This window comes from Xyrauchen texanus, chromosome 12 (genome assembly GCF_025860055.1).
Source record: "Xyrauchen texanus isolate HMW12.3.18 chromosome 12, RBS_HiC_50CHRs, whole genome shotgun sequence".
Taxonomy (NCBI): domain Eukaryota; kingdom Metazoa; phylum Chordata; class Actinopteri; order Cypriniformes; family Catostomidae; genus Xyrauchen; species Xyrauchen texanus.
The window spans coordinates 32,618,229-32,637,483 of record NC_068287.1 but is presented as its reverse complement, the minus strand read 5'-3'; the positions used below and the strand labels follow the sequence as shown (position 1 = coordinate 32,637,483).

General features: G+C 38.0%; 1 protein-coding gene across 1 annotated transcript in view; it reads right to left on the bottom strand.

The window, feature by feature from the left end:
- Positions 1-19,255, bottom strand: part of LOC127652262 (xylosyltransferase 1-like) — a 117,218-nt gene that overhangs the window by 50,627 nt on the left and 47,336 nt on the right. The window contains exons 2-4 of the mRNA XM_052138401.1: positions 14,711-15,233; positions 6,724-6,896; positions 4,865-5,067 (exon numbers count right to left, since the gene is read on the bottom strand). Coding sequence (XP_051994361.1) covers positions 4,865-5,067; positions 6,724-6,896; positions 14,711-15,233 — 899 coding nt within the window. The remainder of the gene's footprint in view (positions 1-4,864; positions 5,068-6,723; positions 6,897-14,710; positions 15,234-19,255) is intronic.

Here is a 19,255-nt window from a genome sequence, read left to right as displayed (position 1 = left end):
ACTTGCATACTGATTCACATTCTATTTTTTTAATAGTACCCTGCATATAGTATGAACTGTGTAGTATGCAGTAGGCAGTACGCTATTCCATTCCGAACAGTCAAGTGACAACTATGTAGCACACTACAGTTATGAAAGCTCATTGTTGCATACTGCATGCTGTTTCACAAGCTATTTTTTAAGTAGCTTAAATACAGTATATATTGGAGTATGTAGTAAGCATTTCACAATTAAATTCCAAACAGCCATGTGATAGCATTGTAGCATACTAAAGTTTGAAATGTTCATTGCTGCATACTAGTATAACATTCAGAACACAATCAGATAGCATAATACCATTATAATCTTAATATTTCTGCCATATACTGCAGAAACAGAAAGAGCAGAAAGGAAGTATGCAATTCAGAACTCAGATTGTTATCTGTCTGTAGAGGTGCTCCATTCCAGAAGAGGGCACCTCAGAGCCCCAGTGATCACATGGCAAAGGAGAAAAACAGAGTGCAGACTTATTGTTTTTCCTCTTTTTCTCTCTTTATGAAAAGGCTATAAAACAGCTGTTCTAACATACAAACAGGGTGAGAGAAAAAGAGCAAGATGGTGTGGATAAATGGATGAAAAGAGCCTGCCGCTCCCTGACAAAGCCAGCGTGTAAACAGAGCCTCCGCCCATGGCATCTAGGCTCCCCATAGAAGAGCAGGCTTTTTGTCAGCCCCTTTCACAAGCATCCATGCAGAAGGATGGACATCAGGAGGGAATTAGAGGGGAAAATAAGCAGCAAAGTCACAGGCATCCACCAGGCACAGGTACCGCACATCCCTTGCCAACACAGTCATGACATACGGACAAAGCATTGTGAGAAGTGGTCTGTGCAGTGGTCTTTGGAAAAGACAAGAATAAAGACTTAACTCCCAGGACCTCTAAAAGTAGGCCTTCTGTCATACACAATTAGACAGTAATGGGAGCAGAGCTATGAAGCTGAGTGCAGTTTGCAGTGTCACTGAAATGGACCTGCAGAGCACAGACTGTGACTTGACACTGGAAGTCATGCTTGTGGTTGAACATGGTCTGTGGCTTTGTCTCTGCATCTCTTTAGCTTTCATTTCCTTTCTCACACTTTGTTAATATGTCATACGCCATTGGTGGTAGGAGTGAGAGGGCTGTCCCCCTCTGTTACGATTGCCATCCGGGGAGGGTTGCCGCAGGGCCCCCTAAGGGGGGATTTCACCAGTTGCACCACCCTAATGACGGCCCTGGGCGTAAACATGGCAAAATTAATACTTTTCAAAACCCTATAGTAATACACATTTTGAATGTTGTCTTCAACATGTGTTTTGATAGTCTGTTTTCCTAACAGTTTCTGTCTGTGAGATCACAACACACTGCAATGTGTTTCAGCCATGATATCGGACTGAGAAAACTTTCTATCACACCAACCAAACAAGCCAGATCGCACCCCTTAATGGACCGATTTGTCCTTATGTTTTAGAGAAATTGTATTTCTGCACAGTATAATACAAATGATAGCAACTACATCACTGAACCCCCCTCCACACACACTGACAGGCTACTTATAGCTTGCACCTGAACCCGACTCAGAGATGAAAGAATCATTTTATTTTTCTTTGTTGTTCTGCTTTTAAGGGGCTTTGGCTCTCAGCAAACATCCCTCTCCGGTCTGGAGGTGTGGCATGCGACGGAGTGATAGAGAGGCAGGATTAACCTTGAATGGCAACATGGGACAGGCCAGAATTCATCACACAGCTTTATCGATCCCAAACACCCTGATTTGTGAAGGCTGCAGAAAATGACATGGCTGTAATATTGATTGTTGCCAGGGGAGCAGTGGGGTTACTCAACCACTCATCCTGCTCTCATTATAGACTCCAGAGTTATGCACACTAATGGCATTTATCATGATGATAATTCAAATATGCACACACGGCTTGGCTTAGAGACAGAAAAAACACATTGAGTTAAAGAAAATGTGATACTGGATATCTTGAGCAGAGCGTTTCTTTTTTGGTGAAAGACTGTTTGGCGAAGAGTCCTTTAAGAAATTAAGAGAAATAAAAATACTGGGCTAAGGTCATGTCCACACTAATACGTTTTCATTTGAAACGTTTACACCTCTAATCCACACTGGAACGGCGTTTTCCTTCACGGAAACTTTCGAAAATGCTTTCTAGTACTGGATAATTTGTCGAAGTTAGGAAACTGAAAACAGTTGTCATATGAAAATGAATTAGTGTGGACGTGGTCTATGGAAACAAAAATATCAGACTTCTATTCATGATTAAAAAAATTCTACCTGGCTAAATACTATTCATATTTAGATTCCTCCGGTAGGAGGAAATCTATTGTTATTGATGGTTTTATTATTATTATTATTATTCTCCTTGCGCCCCAATATCTCAAAAAGTTACTGGTCAAACATTTTCTAAATTGGCACATTGTTACTACTGGCCAACGGGTACCCCCCACACCAAGAATGACCCACATTCGTCCATAGGGGACGCTACAGGCATTTCCACCCTATTTGTCAAGTTCTTCTGAGACTTTGTGTACATGCCTCATTTCTCATTGGGAATAAAAAAGCCTCAAGGACCCATAAGGTCCTGCATGATGGTTTTCCTGTACAGTGAAAATTTGGGAAAACCTACAATCCAATTGACTTGAAATTTTTTACCCATGTGTAGAATTGATGTCTTTCAATTTGTTACTTAGAAAAACGATTACAAAACATAGTGGCTGAAAAGGGAATGTTTATGCAAATGTCCACATTGCCTCAATATATGTGTCAATAAATCAAATGTCATTTTGACTGATGGTTTTTCAAACCTATCTTGCTTCAACATGACATCACTTTAAAGTACCGTGCAAAATTTGACCTTGAGATGTCAAAAGTTGACTGAATTACAGCTGTTTGAACTTGGGCCATATCTGACAAGGCTGGCCAATAGTTATTTTTTTATACTGAAACTGAAAGCAGAAATACTTAGCAATGTGAATAGCTAACTTGGCTAAGATGTTGTGCTGGTAAGTTAAGGGTCAGAGGTTCAAATCGAGCCACAGCCATAATCTTTAGTTTAGGATTCAGACAGAAAAAAATGTTTTTTAGGATTCCTTCATCAGGAGGGTTTAACCCCAACACTCTACTGATCAATTTATAAATGATTTTCCATTTTGAGGAGGAATCCACATTGCTGCTTGCAGCTATATTTTTCATTTATTTTACTCATGCAAATTTATCAATAATTACTAATTAATTTACTCATAAATACTCAAACTCATCTATCAGTAAAACTATTAAATATTTTAAAATATGTGATTAGTTATTAATTATTATACAACAGTTCATTCTGGTCTTCTAATCTGATAGGACAAGCGGCGTTCCAAGAGTGCTAATATTTAATATAACAGCACTGGGGCACTTTACTGTTTGTCTCACTCCGCTTGCCTGTGTTTGCAGCATCCAGGCTGCCAGTCTGTGTGCTGTGCAGCAAAAAGCGACAGTTGATCCTGCTTTGGTTTCCCGGAACAAAAATATCTGGCTATATTTTGTCTAAAAGTTATCTACAGCCAAATCAAAGCTGTGCTGATTTTCAAAACAACAGCATTCTTGCTTGTGTGATATTGCTAAAATATGATTATTATTATATAAGTGATAATTATTAAATGATGTTAATACAATTGGTCATATTATATATACAATATTGGTCATTTATATTTATCAGCAAATTATTGACCAAAGTAAAACCATTGGTATATCGATCATAAAAACATGAAATTGCAGATATGAAAAAACAATGTTTAATTTTATAATTAATTTGGTAAATTTATTGCATTGTATTAAGTTTATAATACAATTTTCTGCATGTGATATAATCAATAACTACAAAAATAAATTGGATATCTGAAAAAAAGCACGTTTATGCAAAGTTAATTTGTAATGTTCTATCATTATATGTAAAATGTGATTTCCATTGTTTAGAACTGCAAAAACAGAAGTGCAAAATAACCTTTTGCCCATATATCAATCGTCATGTTATAATATTTATATTTTAATATAATCTTTTTATCTTGTATGTATCTTTCATTGTGGCCCCCTTAGAAATTTGTCCTGTAATTTGTTCAACAGATCCAATCCATGTTGGAAATTATTCATTGTTAGAAATGTACCTCTTTGTACATTTTAAAAGCATAATTCTTAAGCAAAACAGTAATCTGATGACAAAATAAGGCAAGTGGCAAAATATCGGTATTGGACCATTGTTTTTGACTGTAATGAGGATTCTGCTGTGAATATCCAAATTTAACATGTTCTTATTTTTCATGTTATTTTGGGGAAATGTGCCTCATCTTCTGCCACAATACTAGATTATCTAGTTAATTTCTCATATTCAGAATGTCTTTAGTTTACATCAATGCAGTCATCCAGCTCCCATGTAAATTCACAGCCTCTCGGAGTCAATATCTTCAAGGTCCATGGTTTGCTGTGGTGCTGTGACTTTTGTCAATATTAAAGGGAGTTAATTCTGCATAAACAATACTAAAATCTCCACAAGATGCTTAAATGTAATCCCTAAACAGTTCTATGAACCGTTAAACTTGTTGACATCAGATCAAACAGCCAATGGTGATCTCAATTACCCATAATCCCCTGCTCAACTAAATAGTTACATTGCTTGGAACTAATCTCCCAGCCCCCCACAGCAAGATGCCAGTCAGGTGTTAACTCGATTGTTCTTACAGGCAACAAATAAACTTGAATCACTCCTGAGAGAAAACAAAAACAAACCAAGCAATGCAAATTACTTCCGCTAATCAATCGAAAGAAGGGCAGAGGGAGCCAATGATAACTCACCTGATTGGATAATCAGCAGCACTAAGGTTGATGAAAAAGTCCCAGGGCCAATCACGCATGGCCAACAAGTCCTTCATGCTCTGCAGGTACATGGTGAGGAGGCTGGCCCCGCCCCATATCGTAGACATACGCCACGGTGTGACTCGGACGTTGGGGTATTGGTTAGCCAAAGCCACCATCTGCCTGTGCAGGTAGTTGGATCGCTGTGAGATAAAAAAATAAAAAAAAGAGAGAGAGAGGCTCTGGTTAATTTGGAGCTTGAGAACTTTATCTGGGATCAGTCACTCAAACGTGACCAGCATTATTATGAGATAAACAACATTTGACCGTCCACTCAGGGCACCTTGGGAGGGAAAACAGATTGAGTAAAGTGAGTGAAGGCTTTTCAAACAGGTAGTTACTTGCAGCGAGGCGGCAGTTTCACGTAACGTATGGCTTTTGCATGCAAGTGCTAAGTACTATGCTCTTCCTGAGATATTCTTTTCAGTGTCTTGATTCCCCCTGCATTTTCTGTGTGAGGGCACCTTCACACAAGATTTTTGGTTCCAGATGTGTTTTTCCCCATTCAGTTTTTCCATAGAAATTTTTGAAAATACTTAATAAAAGAGTTTTAATGAAGGAATAAACCGAAATCCCATGAAGCATTGCGGATTAGGCAATTTTAAGTTATTGATCTTAAGTATAGAGCAAAATATTCAGATATATGAAAATAGAAACATACAAATAGTTTGAGAGAGTAGGGAGATGTCATGGGAGTGGACATACGCTGCAGAGCTTTTTTGCCGCTATTCTCTGACTGGTGTATCGTTTCCCTTCGGTATCATGGACAGAGTAGTTCTTCTTCAGAAATTCCACTATTAAACACATTTTTTAAAAGTAAAATAAAAAAACACAGACTGATGGCTTCAAAAGAAGCATATATTATCGATTAACAACCCCGGAGCTCATAGTACGTCTGTTTGAAAATGTTGAAAAGTTATCATTAAAAATCAATTCTCCTATAGAGAAGGAATTAAAGGAATTTTTACTTCCGGAACCAGATTGTTGTGCTTTTTTCTGTTTGGTGACTCTGCTGGCACAGAAATGACACATTTCAGCTTTAACTATGCTGCAACGCACTCTGACGTAGGCAACCATTGCTAGTGAGAATTTCAAAGAGGCTGGTACAGATTTTTTCATAAATTCAGTTCACCATATTTTCCGCTTTATTTCAAACTGTCCCAGCTCTTTCCACATCCTCAAAACAGACCTTACACATTCCTGAGCAGTCCAAGCTTTCTCTAGTGTGTAGGCGCCATTCCATTCCCGCACCTTTAACTCCTCTGCTCTTTTTATGGAGTCATAAAACTTGTCTCCACGATGATGGACTGATTGAAAAGCAGCTCTTTATCCTGCTCTTTTGAAATTACAAGACAGCATACTCACCCTATTAATTCCTGCCATAAATTCAAGTGGCTCATTAAGTGTATTTTTGAATGTATGTAATTAAGGGGGGGGTTGCATCGTTGTGTTTGTGCGTCTGTGTGTGCGAACAAACAGCCTTTCATGTTCGCACTCTATCACTTGCCAAGCTGTGTGAGAAAATGGTGTGAAAGACACTGAAGTATGGCTCTGTAATAATCCTCCATCAAGCTTTTGAAACAGCTTACTGAATGATTGGAGGGGTTTGGAGCCACTGTTTAACCAGCATCCTCCGGTCTTCTCTCTTGCCCTCACATCCCCCCACTGCTCCTCTTATCCATTCTAACTATTTCTCTTCTGCTGTCCACTATTTTCAGAAGTCGTACAATGGCATATATGGGAGCATAATGAATTCATTGATGTCTTTTCATATTTGTGTGTGGTGATGACATACATACCTGGTCCACATGGATGTAATAGAAATGGGATGTGTGGTATATAGCCTTGAAGAGTCGCTGCACCTGTCGAGAGGCCCGTCCATGCACCACCAACATGAAGGCTATTCGCACTGGTACAGCAGGCACGGTCTCCATTGAGTCCTCCTCCCATTGTACATTCATATTCACTTTGCCTGCACAAACAACAAACATATTTCCGCTTGTTTCCAATTCTACTTATACAAACTTTTGTAAAGTGTTAATCAAATACATATTAACATTAGTTGATGCATTAGGAATACTGACATTTTTTTTATTTATAAATTTTTTTGTACAACAATTCTGCCATACACAACCTTATTGTAAAGGTTTATCAGTATTTAAAAGTAAACTATTGTCTTAGGTTTTGAAATTAGCCAATATAAATCAAAAGATTTCCTCATTTAACTAGAATTTTCTCAATGTATTATTTTAATATTTTCACATGCTGAAACATATATCCTAAAACTGCTAGTTTTATAGTTTTTTTTTTACACTCATATAATTATAGTTTATAGATTGACCATATTCACACTAAAGCAATATATTTTAGTAATGACCACAGAATATTGTTGTGGTAACTGAAGAAACATCTCTTCGCAAGGACAAATAACCATAGCTGTAGTAGCCCAATTACACCTAACATTAAGGTTGTATATTTTAACAATAGTTGATACATAAGGTATTCTGAAATAATGAATATATTACAACAATTATAACATATACAACCTTATTGTAAACTGATAGCAGTATTTAAAATATAATTTCTTCTTTTAGCTTTTGAAACTGACCGATATAAAATGAAAGACTTTCTCATTTAAGTAACTTCTTTGCGATGCAATCTGTTAAATCACACTTTTCCTCACTATAAGGCTCTAAGACACAATATTATACTGAAAACTATATCCTGAAACATTGCGTTACCTGAAATTGTTAAACTATTGGACATTCAGCTCATTTTATAGTGTTTCTTTAGACTTATATTGTTATAATAGACACTAAATAAACACTGCCCATGTTCAAACTTGAGTCAAGTTCGTCTTTAAGAATGGTCATAACGTAGCCTAACTAACAAACTAAAATGCATTGCTTTAGGTCAAAGACTATTGTTGTGGTTTCGACCATGGCATGATTGTTGTTGCCAGACGGGCTGGTTTGAGTATTTCTGTAACTGCTGAATTTACTCCGAATGATGCCCAAAACAAAAAACATCCAGTGAGTGGCAGTTCTGCAGATGGAAAGGTCTTGTTAATGAGAGAGGTCAATGGAGAATGGCCAGACTGGTTCAAGCTGACAGAAAGGCTACGGTATCTCAGATAAACACTCTGTACAATTCTAGTGAGCAGAATAGCATCTCAGAATGCACAACATGTCAAAACTTGAGGCGGATGGGTCACAACAGCAGAAGACCATGTCAGGCACTTTACAATATTAGAACCACAGTGTTCTTAATAAAGTGCTCAGTGAGTGTATATCACGATCTAGAAATTTTTCTACGCACACCCGTCCCCCAATCAGGCTAATCAGCTGAAGAGAGGGATAAATGCAGCTGGACGCTGCAGTGTGTGTGTGTGTGTGTGTTTATGTTTGTGTCTTTTTGTTGAAGTTCTTATTAAAATATTACTTTTGACTGTTCAGCTGGTTCTTGCCTCCTCCTTGTCCATTTTAAACCCTTTTACAACAAATTTTAGTAAGGGTGATGATGTTTAGATAAAAACCCCTTTATTTTGATACATGACACAAGTGTTGTAGCTTTTTTCCTCATCAGTGGTTGTTAGAATGTCGGGCTGTCTACATTTACATTTATGCATTTGGCAGACGCTTTTATCCAAAGTGACTTACAGTGCACTTATTACAGGGACATTCCCCGGAGCAACCTGGAGTAAAGTGCCTTGCTCAAGGACACAATGGTGGTGGCTGTGGGGATCGAACCAGCGACCTTCTGATTAACAGTTTAGTGCTTTAGCCCACTACACCACCACCACTCTGACTAGATGTTTAGATGTTCAACTTCATAGCGCTTTAAGGTAAAAAACTCTGTATAATTAAAGTAGGTCACTTACGTTTTATGGTCTGCTCTGCAATATCGAGAGAAGCCTGATTTCTTGGATGAATGAGTTTCGCTCTACGCTCTCCTGTCTCTGGAGCACAATTTTCGGGAATTCTACTGGACTTGTGCACCCTTGCATGCTCCAGAGAAAGTGTACGCAACACTAAAGCATGTATAGTGCTTATAAAAGCATTGAACGGAAGATGAATATCATAGAATTTGCTGAAATTTTAAATGTCGAAAAACCCTGTCCAGTCCATCCAATTCTCTCGGTCTCACACGAAGCCCTGCCCACTACGAACACATTGCACACATAGATATCGAAGTTTTGCGATATACACAATATAGCAAAATCTCTATCAATGGACACTTTATATCATATATATATATATATATATATTAGTCATATTGACCAGCCCAAGGCTTTTTTTTTTTAAATACAAGTTTTGTAAAAATCCCAGATAAGACAGACCAAATATTTATTTTAATTAAGAAGATAGATTTACATCATGATGACCAGTGAAATATGTACTTTGTACATTGAAGGTCTAACTGAAATTGTAAGGAGAAAAAACACGATTTATCCGCATAGAAAAGTAATTTAAGCAAACGTACAAGTAATCAGTTTCAATAGTTTTGGAGTACAAAGTACAAATGCCCAAAAATAATACTTCAGACATAAAGTCAGTTACTCAATACCATTACACCCCTGCACACACACACACACTAGACGCACTGGTTAAATGGACTCGAGCCTAAATTAGCATGTGTAGACATAAAACACATTTAGGCTACAGTGTCAGTTTGGTTCTTTAAGCACTTCACTGTGTTCTGACCCCTTCCTTTCTAAACCTCAGAAAGGTGCATTACAGCCAAAACAATAAACACTATCGGGACAGATTGAGACCAAGTGTGTTCTCAGTGGTCTCAGATGAAACTGAAGAGCCTTTGCAACACTTAAAGTGAGCTGAGGGCATCTAGATCCATCTGAGACACTGCTATATTGCCAGCACCCAGAACCGCAGCGGTCCACTACTTGATCACCTATTGGCATATAAGTGATATCATCTCCACAATGGCTGATATAAGACACCATTCCAACCTTTTTTCAGACATACATTCAGTGCTCGCAAATAGCTCTGAGTCGACCACAAGGGCTGAGCCTTGGTCATTTGTGGCTTTCTAAAAACACTCACAGAAAACATATGTGGTGGTCTGCCTCTCTCTCGATGTCATGGTATAGCCTGCCACTTCTAAAGAAGGGCAAGCTGAATTACTCATTACAGGCCACAAGGTTAATTTTAAGAGCTCGTATGAAATTACACTGTAGGCACTATGTTTTGGCACAAGGCCAGGCTGACTGAAGACATGGGCCAAGAAGGGGGTAATGACTATAATCTGAGAACCGAGCCTGTTGCTACTGTCTCACACTGCACCGGTCTCCCAGACCCTGTGATGGAGACTGGACACTCCTGGCCCCAAATGAGGACCTGGATGACTTTGGTTAGGCGGAGGCAGGGAATGGCATAAGGGTCCTTTAATAAGTGCAATTACAGCACCTTAACCTCGCAGTGTCCTCTGTCTTTATGGGGTAGACTAACCTGCCCTTCAACTATTCCTGTGTTTCCCGGAGTTCTCAATGAATTTCATTCACCATTCACTGGGTTGTTAATTACATTTATTGGCTAATTTTACAATGCTTTCAGCTTCAGACAAGGGTGTAATATTCTAAAGGGACTTCAACATGAATCGCATCAGTGTTGGTGAATATATTTAACTCTATGGAGGAAAGCATTAGTGTTGTTCCTGGTGCATATTGCACTTGTCATGTGTTTAGTGTCATGTCAACATTTACTTCATTGTTTCTGAGCATCCAGAGACCTTAAAACTTATCAAGAACGTTACCATAAACAAGTCCTCTTAATACTTTCTGCAGTGAATCTATCAAAGTCATTGTCAGGATTTTGTTTCTCTTCTCCAAATACAAGGCTGCAATGTTAACATCTCTCTTTTCTTGCCCGGCACTTTTCATGGAGGTCAAAGCAGCACTTGAGGCTGTTGTTGACGCCCCAAAAATTACTCCAAAGTTTATCATCGATATACTTTTTTTTTTCCTGATTAATATCGAGATTGTTTCATCTCCCAGCCTTATTGCTAACATTACATACATTTCTCACAGCAATCCAATAATCTCACTGATTGATAGCTAATTTACAGGTTACATTAAAGATACAGAGAGTCTAGAAAGCAGAAATATGAAATTTATCTCAATATTTTTGTTCATATTAGAGGCAGAATTAACTCTGACATCTCAACTGGCTTGAGCAAGATAAACTCAAGACATGATCAAGCATTTGGCCTTCTTCACAGTGAAGGTGCGGCCATGGATGTTCAGGTATTGATGTTGAATTGCTGTTTGAGGCAGTTCCTCCACATCCAAAGCAGTTGGTGGCAGATCTACAGCTACCGTTTAAGTTTTCTATGCGTGATTTGATTTTCTCATTATTTGTCATTCATTACTATACACCCCTGCTGACTTCCCAGATCCATGGTTTTGCCATTTAACCAATATTGTGGATCATCATCTGTCAATGAGTGTCAAAAAAAGCATCGGAAGATTTATAAGAGATTGTTGATATCCGATTACATAGTCCTTTCACCCAGCCCTAGTGGGCTTAGAGCAGTGCTACTCAACACGCAGCCCTCGAGCAACCATTTGCAGCCCGCGTTATGATATCTTCATCGGATATATATTTATCAGCGACCTGTACATTTTTATGAGGATTTACACTAGTTCTCTACATTGCTGAATAACGTTAGAGAGGGATTTCAACTGCAAGAGGATGTTGCAAATTAATAGTAAAACAAAAACAAATAATATCAAGCATGGCTGATGTTATGAGAGCGGTGGTCGGAGTTACTCAACACGGCGCAAGTGATCTATCCGATCACTTGAATAGCTCATCAGAGGTATGTACTCGTCATGACATATTTACAAGAAAAAAATAACAACAGTTTTTTCGGCAGTGACGGTGCAAAACACTAAAGGGGTGAACAAATCTTTATAACTTGTCACTGAAGGACATTTGGTGCTAATTTTGGATATATCGCTCTTGCTTTTGAACACATCTCTGGTGTGTGATGTTAAACACCCATGGTGTTTGTTAGTTGTCAATCAACAGAACTGATCTATAGGCCTATCAGAAAATCAAACTGTTACACCCCTTATGTTTAAAATTATTACTAAAACTTTCACCCCAATATGAAAATTGTAATTTCATAATTTACTCGCCCTCATGCAATCCCAAATGTGTATGACTTTTTCTTCTGCAGAACCGAAATGAAGATTTTTAGAGGAATATTTCAGCTCTGTAGGTCAGTACAATGCAAGTGAATGATGACCAGAAAGTTGAAGTGCCAAAAAGCACATAAAAGCAGCATAAAATAAATCATATAAGACTCTAGTGGTTAAATGTGTCTTCAGAAGTGATATGATAAGTGTGGGTGATAAACAGATCAATATTGAAGTCCTTTTTACTATAAATCTCCACTTTAACATCTGTAAGTCACGTGTTGCGTCTATTTAGTTTTACTTTCACACTTGAAAGTGGAGATTTATAGTAAAAAAGCCAAGACTTAAATATTGATCTGTCTTTCATCCACAGAGCTGAGATATTTGTTCTAAATAATCATAATTTGTCTTCAGCAGAAACCGTAAGACAGTAAGTCATATACATCTGGGATGGCATGAAGGTGAGTAAATGATGAGATAATTAAAAGTTTTAGATGAACTATCCCATTAACTAACATTCCAACATTCTTACTTCAAAAATGTTACTTATAAAGCTTATCATTTTATATATATATTATATATAAAATCATACAAATTTATAAAAAATTAAGAGTGTAGCCCTCAAGGGTACAAGGATCCAGCTTTGCAGCCCCTGACCTTTCCGAAGTTGAGCAGCTCTGGCTTAGAGGGCGAATCAATTATGGCAGAATTTTTATTTTATTTCTTTAATACATTTTAAAATGTTTTCAAATCCTTTACGCAGTATACAACAGATTCGCCCCCCCACAATCAGCAGAGAAAAAGTGCAAAAAAATATGCAGTTTCCTACCTACACATGACCGACAGCCTGGACCACAATTCAAAACTCATTCATCCAAGAAAGTTCCATTAAAAACCTGCTGTTTGCTTCAAACGTATGTTGCTGCTCTGCTAATTGGCATCATTGTGGCAAACCACTCACATGTTTGCCATCAAAGACTTCGTCGGTTACCGCATAATGCGTTTAAAGGTTATAAATATATACAAATGCCATCCATGTGGCTTGGTCAGTCTACTGTATTTGTCGAAAATAGAAGCATTCTGCACCACCCCACCCCCCCACACCCTCCGCATATTCCCAGACTCATGTCTCTGTGGTGATGTCCCTGTCATATCTGTCAAAACCCATTTTAGTTTCTGGAAGCTTCTCTGGGCAGCAGCTCGGAGCCCTGAGCAGATCTGTCACTGTTCTATTTGAACGCATCCATAGTCCTGATTCGTGTGCAGATGACTAAGCACTGCATAATTGCATGAATACAGTATGTTTTCTATAGTCAGCTTTGGGAGATGGAAAGAGATAAAAAAAGACACCGCATAGCAATTACAAGCATTTAACCTTGTGTAAAAAATCTAGAATCTAATTTCCAGCCTGTCTCTGATTGTTTTTACAAGCCCTGTGACTATTAATGCACTACTTCTATAAATCTCCAAAGACAGAATGGCAATTAATCCATAAAAATCATAATTACTTTGAGCATTATTTATCTTAAATTCCAATAAACCCCAGCTAATGTTCCCCTCCATGCCAGTTATGGCTGGGTGATACACTGAATATTCACCATATATTTGTATTGATTTTGCTAAAATTGAGCAACATTGTGAATATCTCAATGATTTTAATGCGCTTTTTGTGTCAGACTATTTTTGCGATCCTTTATTGCTTCGTGACTTACAAATATGAGAGCATTGAGATAAATGTTTTAGTAGCATATCAGAGTTAAACTAAGTAGCACAAATGCTGCAAGGCTGATTCAATTTCATATCTGTTTCAATTAATCGATTCATAACTCTCAAAGATTCAATGATTTGCTTGTGTGTGTGTTTATTTTTTTTTTTTTACATTAGTGGCATTTTTTATGTATTAAATTGTTAAAGTGAAAATATATGAATATATTAATTTCTTTTTGTATTTAGATGTACTTTTTTATTTTTAATTTTCCGCTTTGGAACAACACATATTGTAAAAGTTTTGATACAAATAAACTGAATTGAACTGTAAATACATTTGAAAATGCTAATAATTAAATATTCGGTTATACTTTATTTGAGTGTCCTTGTTACAGTGTAATTACACAAGAAAGAACTGAGTAATATTAATTAACAACATGTACTTACTATAGGTTTAGGGTTAGGGCTTGGATTAGGGTTAGTTACATGTAATTATGCATACTTTACTGTTATTACTATAGTCTATAAATGTAATATGTAAAACAAGGACACTGTAAAATAAAGAGATTTACCAAATATTCTTAATATATTGTTTATTTAGTGAAAAACAGCGGGAAACGATACTTTGATTATTTCTAACTATATTTTTACTATATTTTAGCTACAATGGTTACAATGGCTGTTTGATTAAAATGACGGTTCCTCTTCTTTCAAAATACATAAATATCAAGATATATATCAAATATTGTTAAAAATCAATAAATTGAGAGATATATAGCTATAATCACCTAGCACCTAACTTGCACCCAGTGCAAGTTGATGATTATTATCTGTCCTTATCCGTATTGAAACTGCTTTGCTCCAATAGCAAATTACATCACGTTGACACTGTATATGTTGTTTAAAGGGAGTGTACTCACCCTCTAAGGGGCAGTAACGAGTGACCTTCTCAGGCATGAGCTGCCGTTCTTTGTGACGGCAATAAACTTCAGCTATCTGCTGCCGGCATTCCTTGGTCTTGGCACGAGAAAGTGCGGAGATGGCCTCTTTGCCGCTGATCTCGCATTTGGGCGGCTGGTCGTACTTGATGTCTGCGGTGGGCATGGCTGATCTCTTGGTCTGCTGGAAGTGGTGCCTGTGCTGCTGGGACTGCTGTGGGCGGAGTGTCGGATTGACCCTCTGGTGAAGCTCTGTCCGTGTCTGATTGTAGATGCCTTTGTTGTGAGCATACTGAATAACTTCATTGGAGCTCTTGCTCAGGATTGGCTGTGCGTGGGCCTTCTCAAGCAGGCTTTGTTTGTGCTTGCCGGGCACTTGTCTTTGCGTCTGGGATCGCACCCCAAAATTACTGTTGTCTATATTCTCAAAGTCTTTAGGAACAGAATTCTCATTGTTGCTGTCCACACGGACTTTCTCCTTGGGCCGGTGCGAGTAGTAGCCATCCTGGAAGATAAAGACAAAACATCAGTGGCTGCTACCATGACAACACCAATATCATACCAGTTCAGATAACACACAGCACATTGTTTAAACAGGACAAAATGTATTTTTTTGTTTGCTGCATCATGTTCGGTAAGATAAAAACTTGTGTACAATTACGTAAATAATATTATTCACGTGGAAAACAAAGCGTTTTTATTAAGTGTATGTGATTGGGTGGTGTATAATTTGTAAGTTTTAATGCAAATTCACCACTTCATAGTATTGTGACAAATTGTTTAGAAAGTAAAATAAAAGTAATGAGTAATGTGATTACTTTTTCCATGAAGTAAAGTTCTCAGTAGTGGTATCATGATGGATCATGATGTATTGAATCATGACATATGAATTGTGATGTGTATCATATAGAGGTAGAGTATAGGACTATACCCAGCCCTAGACTAGAGCTCAGTGTTGAAGTATAAACCTTTTCAGATGAGTACGTAACTTTATCAGACTGCATCCACACAGTAATTCATGGTGCACATGATCTCGTATGGGCCATTTCACATACTTTTGCAGTTTCCATTACAGATTTATTCCAAGTGTCACTGTTGATGAAATATACCACAAATGACAACGGTGTGCAACAGAAAGGGAAGTTGAGCTGACTGCAGGAGACATGATTCTTGAACTGTAAAAGTTTTAGGAGGGGAACTACCCAAAGACCTCTGACATAAGACAGCACAACTGCTCACTTTTACCAACTCTTTCTTACCACCAGTTACTGTGTTGGTGTTGAAAGCAGGGCTCAACAATAAGGATGGTGTGTAAGAACATTCCTTGCCAGTTGACAGAACTGCATTACTTGCCCTATCAGGCCATTGCTACCTTGCCTTACGTCCACTGATCATGTACATATGTTTTTATGCCTAGCATACATAACCATTTGATTTTCTGTAATGTACTATACATTGTTGTTGTGATATAAATACACTCACTGAGCACTTTATTAGTAACACTATGGTCCTCAAAGTTCCCGACTATTCTCAGTTGACCTCTCTCATCAACAAGGCGTTTTCATCCACAGAACTGCCCATCACTGGATGTTTTTTGTTTTTGGCACCATTCTGAGTAAACACTAGAGATTGTTGTGCGTGAAAATCCCAGAAGATCAGCAGTTACAGAAATACTCAAACCAGCCCATCTGGCACCAACAATCATGCCAGTGTCAAAATCACTAAGATCACATTTTTCCCCCATTCTGATGGTTGGTGTGAACATTAACTCATGCTGCTGACTCATATCTGCATGATTTTATGGATTGCTGCCACACGACTGGCTGATTATATAATTGCATGAATAAGGTGTACAGGTCTTCCTAATAAAGTGCTCAGCGAGTGCTCAGTGTCACCAAAGAAACGTCATCTAGCTGTCAAGCATAGAAGAATGACTCTGGTCTTGAAAGCATCAAACAAATCAGTATTGTTTTGCACCATACAACAATTTCTCATAGTAATTAATATCTCAAGTATACAAATTCATTTTCATGGAGTTACATATTTGTTGTATTGTTTCCAGCTATTATTGCAAATTAAAATCTTAATCAATTATATAGAAAAACATTTGGGGGTTAAAGAAAATGTAAGGTTAAAAATATAAATATATTTTTTGAAAGATAAAAAATACATAGTTTAAAAAAACATAATAATGTTTTTGCAGTGGGGCCCTGCCAATATTTTCACACATTGGACCAGCACAAAATATCTTGGAATCATCAATATTGTTGAGCAAAGGATGCGTAACAGTAGATGGCAAGAGAAACATCAATAGAAGGAAACGAGACAAAACAGAGAAAATCAGAGAGAAGGAGACGAGGACAGGAAGCAAGAGGTGCAACTCTCATTTCCTCGCTGTTATGGTGCAATTTGTCTACAGCACATTCATTAAAGCTTGTTTGTGAGCTCGCAGAGTGCATTATTTGTGAGGGAAAACTTTAGAAGACAAATCCCTCTCATGTCAGCTGCACTTTGGCCTCTAAAGGCTCCCGTTTAGAGCTCACTCCACTCACGTCTGCTCCTCTAGGAGCTTTCAGGAGGAAATTACAGTGCCTGGGATTAATAGCCTGAGCAACCACAGGAGGTAAGTTAGGCTGCCGGAGAGAAGACTATCGATTGCTTGCAAAAATATGTCATTTCCCAAGGTGCTCCGGGAGCCCTGCTCTGAACCACCGAGCACCCTGGCAGTCACAGGCCTTCTCTCGTCTCTCTCCAGAGGAGAAGGATCTCCTCTCTCTTGCATCATCCATCACAGAAATGTGGGAGCTGCACACTTGTTTATCAGGCACACTTTTATCTGGCTCTTTTTCAGTCTCTCTGATTAGGAGGAACGTCCAGGGCCACACGGACACTGAAACACATAGGTGCGTATTCACTACACGGTTGCACTACATTTGTTCACATTATTTCAGCGCAAAAACCCGTCTTAATGAATAGTCATTCTTTTCAGAGCGAAAACACATCCTTTCTATGTAAATTAGACTAAGTACAGATTGCGCCTTATTCACAAAACTCAAAGCTATTGATTAATGCAAGGAAAGGGTCGGTCACACTACACGCGTATTAGAATTTTGTACTATGCTACGTATCGAAAGTTCAAGTTTGGTTAACTCTGAACCACGAATCCATATGATTAGAGGACACGTGACCAATAGAAGATCTTATACGTTGACCTATTGGCTCAATACATATTTTAAAACTGTGTGATTTATTGTTGCAAGAAAGTGAGCAGACAATATATTTAAACATTTTTAATAAAATATTATGTTATTTGTGATGTATTATTAACTTACACCAGAAGCCCTCCCCACGTGATATCTTATCCTATTCCATTGCGTTGTGCCAAAAAAATTCACATGCTTTAAGCCTAGTGTGACCGCCCTTTAACGTGTGCATTCTGAATGTTTTATGGGCTTTTGTGCATTACCTGATTTGCATGATTCCTTTAACAAACTGGGCACTAAAACAACACAGACAGTGTGTGCAAATAAACTGTGCTATCAGCGGGCAAATATCATTCTTAGTGAAGTTCCCCCATATAGTCGTGCTCTTTCTCCCAATCAAACCTGAACACACTCACTTCCTTTCACCAGGCTTCAGTCCAATAGACATCTCTCTGCACCATTCATGTGGACAGGTACAGATATCTCTCAAAACCTCATGTGAGAGACTGTTTGACAACTAGCATATGTAACTGTACATCTTAATGGTTAAAATGAAAGAATAAGGGTTCGGTTGGGGAGGACACACATGAAATTTAAAACCAATAACACACCCTAATCTGACCTGATTTTCCACTGGCTTCATAGTCCAGAAGCTAGTAAGTGAGCACTACATGGAAATAATAAAGTGCTATTTTCAAGACACGTTTTTATCCTGTCAGAGCGTATCTTTGATCCTTCCCGTGAACAGTGAAATACATACAGTACAGGGGGTTCAAAAGTCAGTTTGTGAACATTTTCTATTTTGCATATTTCTAAAACAGTTTCCCCCAATACAAATGATATTAGCATCACAAGCATTTCCCCTTTTACTTCGATGACAGCATGCACTCTTGAACCCCAATTCAAACCCCAGTATAAAAAAGATAAAGACAAAGATGATAAAAATAAAGACAGTAGAGAGGAGACAGGTAATTATTGGGGTGGGAGACAGGACACTGACAAATGCCTTTCCCGCATGAGCACTAAAGCACAACATGTCCAGAGCATGTGTGCCACACACAAGACCGCACTTTAATCAGTGTTGGATTTGCCACTTGAGTTTATGAATTTGAATTCAGGAAGCAAATTCCATGTGTTCAAATGTTGTTCCTAGATGTCATGTAGTAGTAATAGCAGCAGTAGCAGCATACCAACAGAAGCTTGAGAAACTACTGGGACTAAATAGAAAAAACTGTAAGTCAACTATTAGGAGTGTCATAAAATACTTTAGTTCTAATAAATACTTTTTATAATTCTTACAATCAACATTTTTAATCTAATTGGC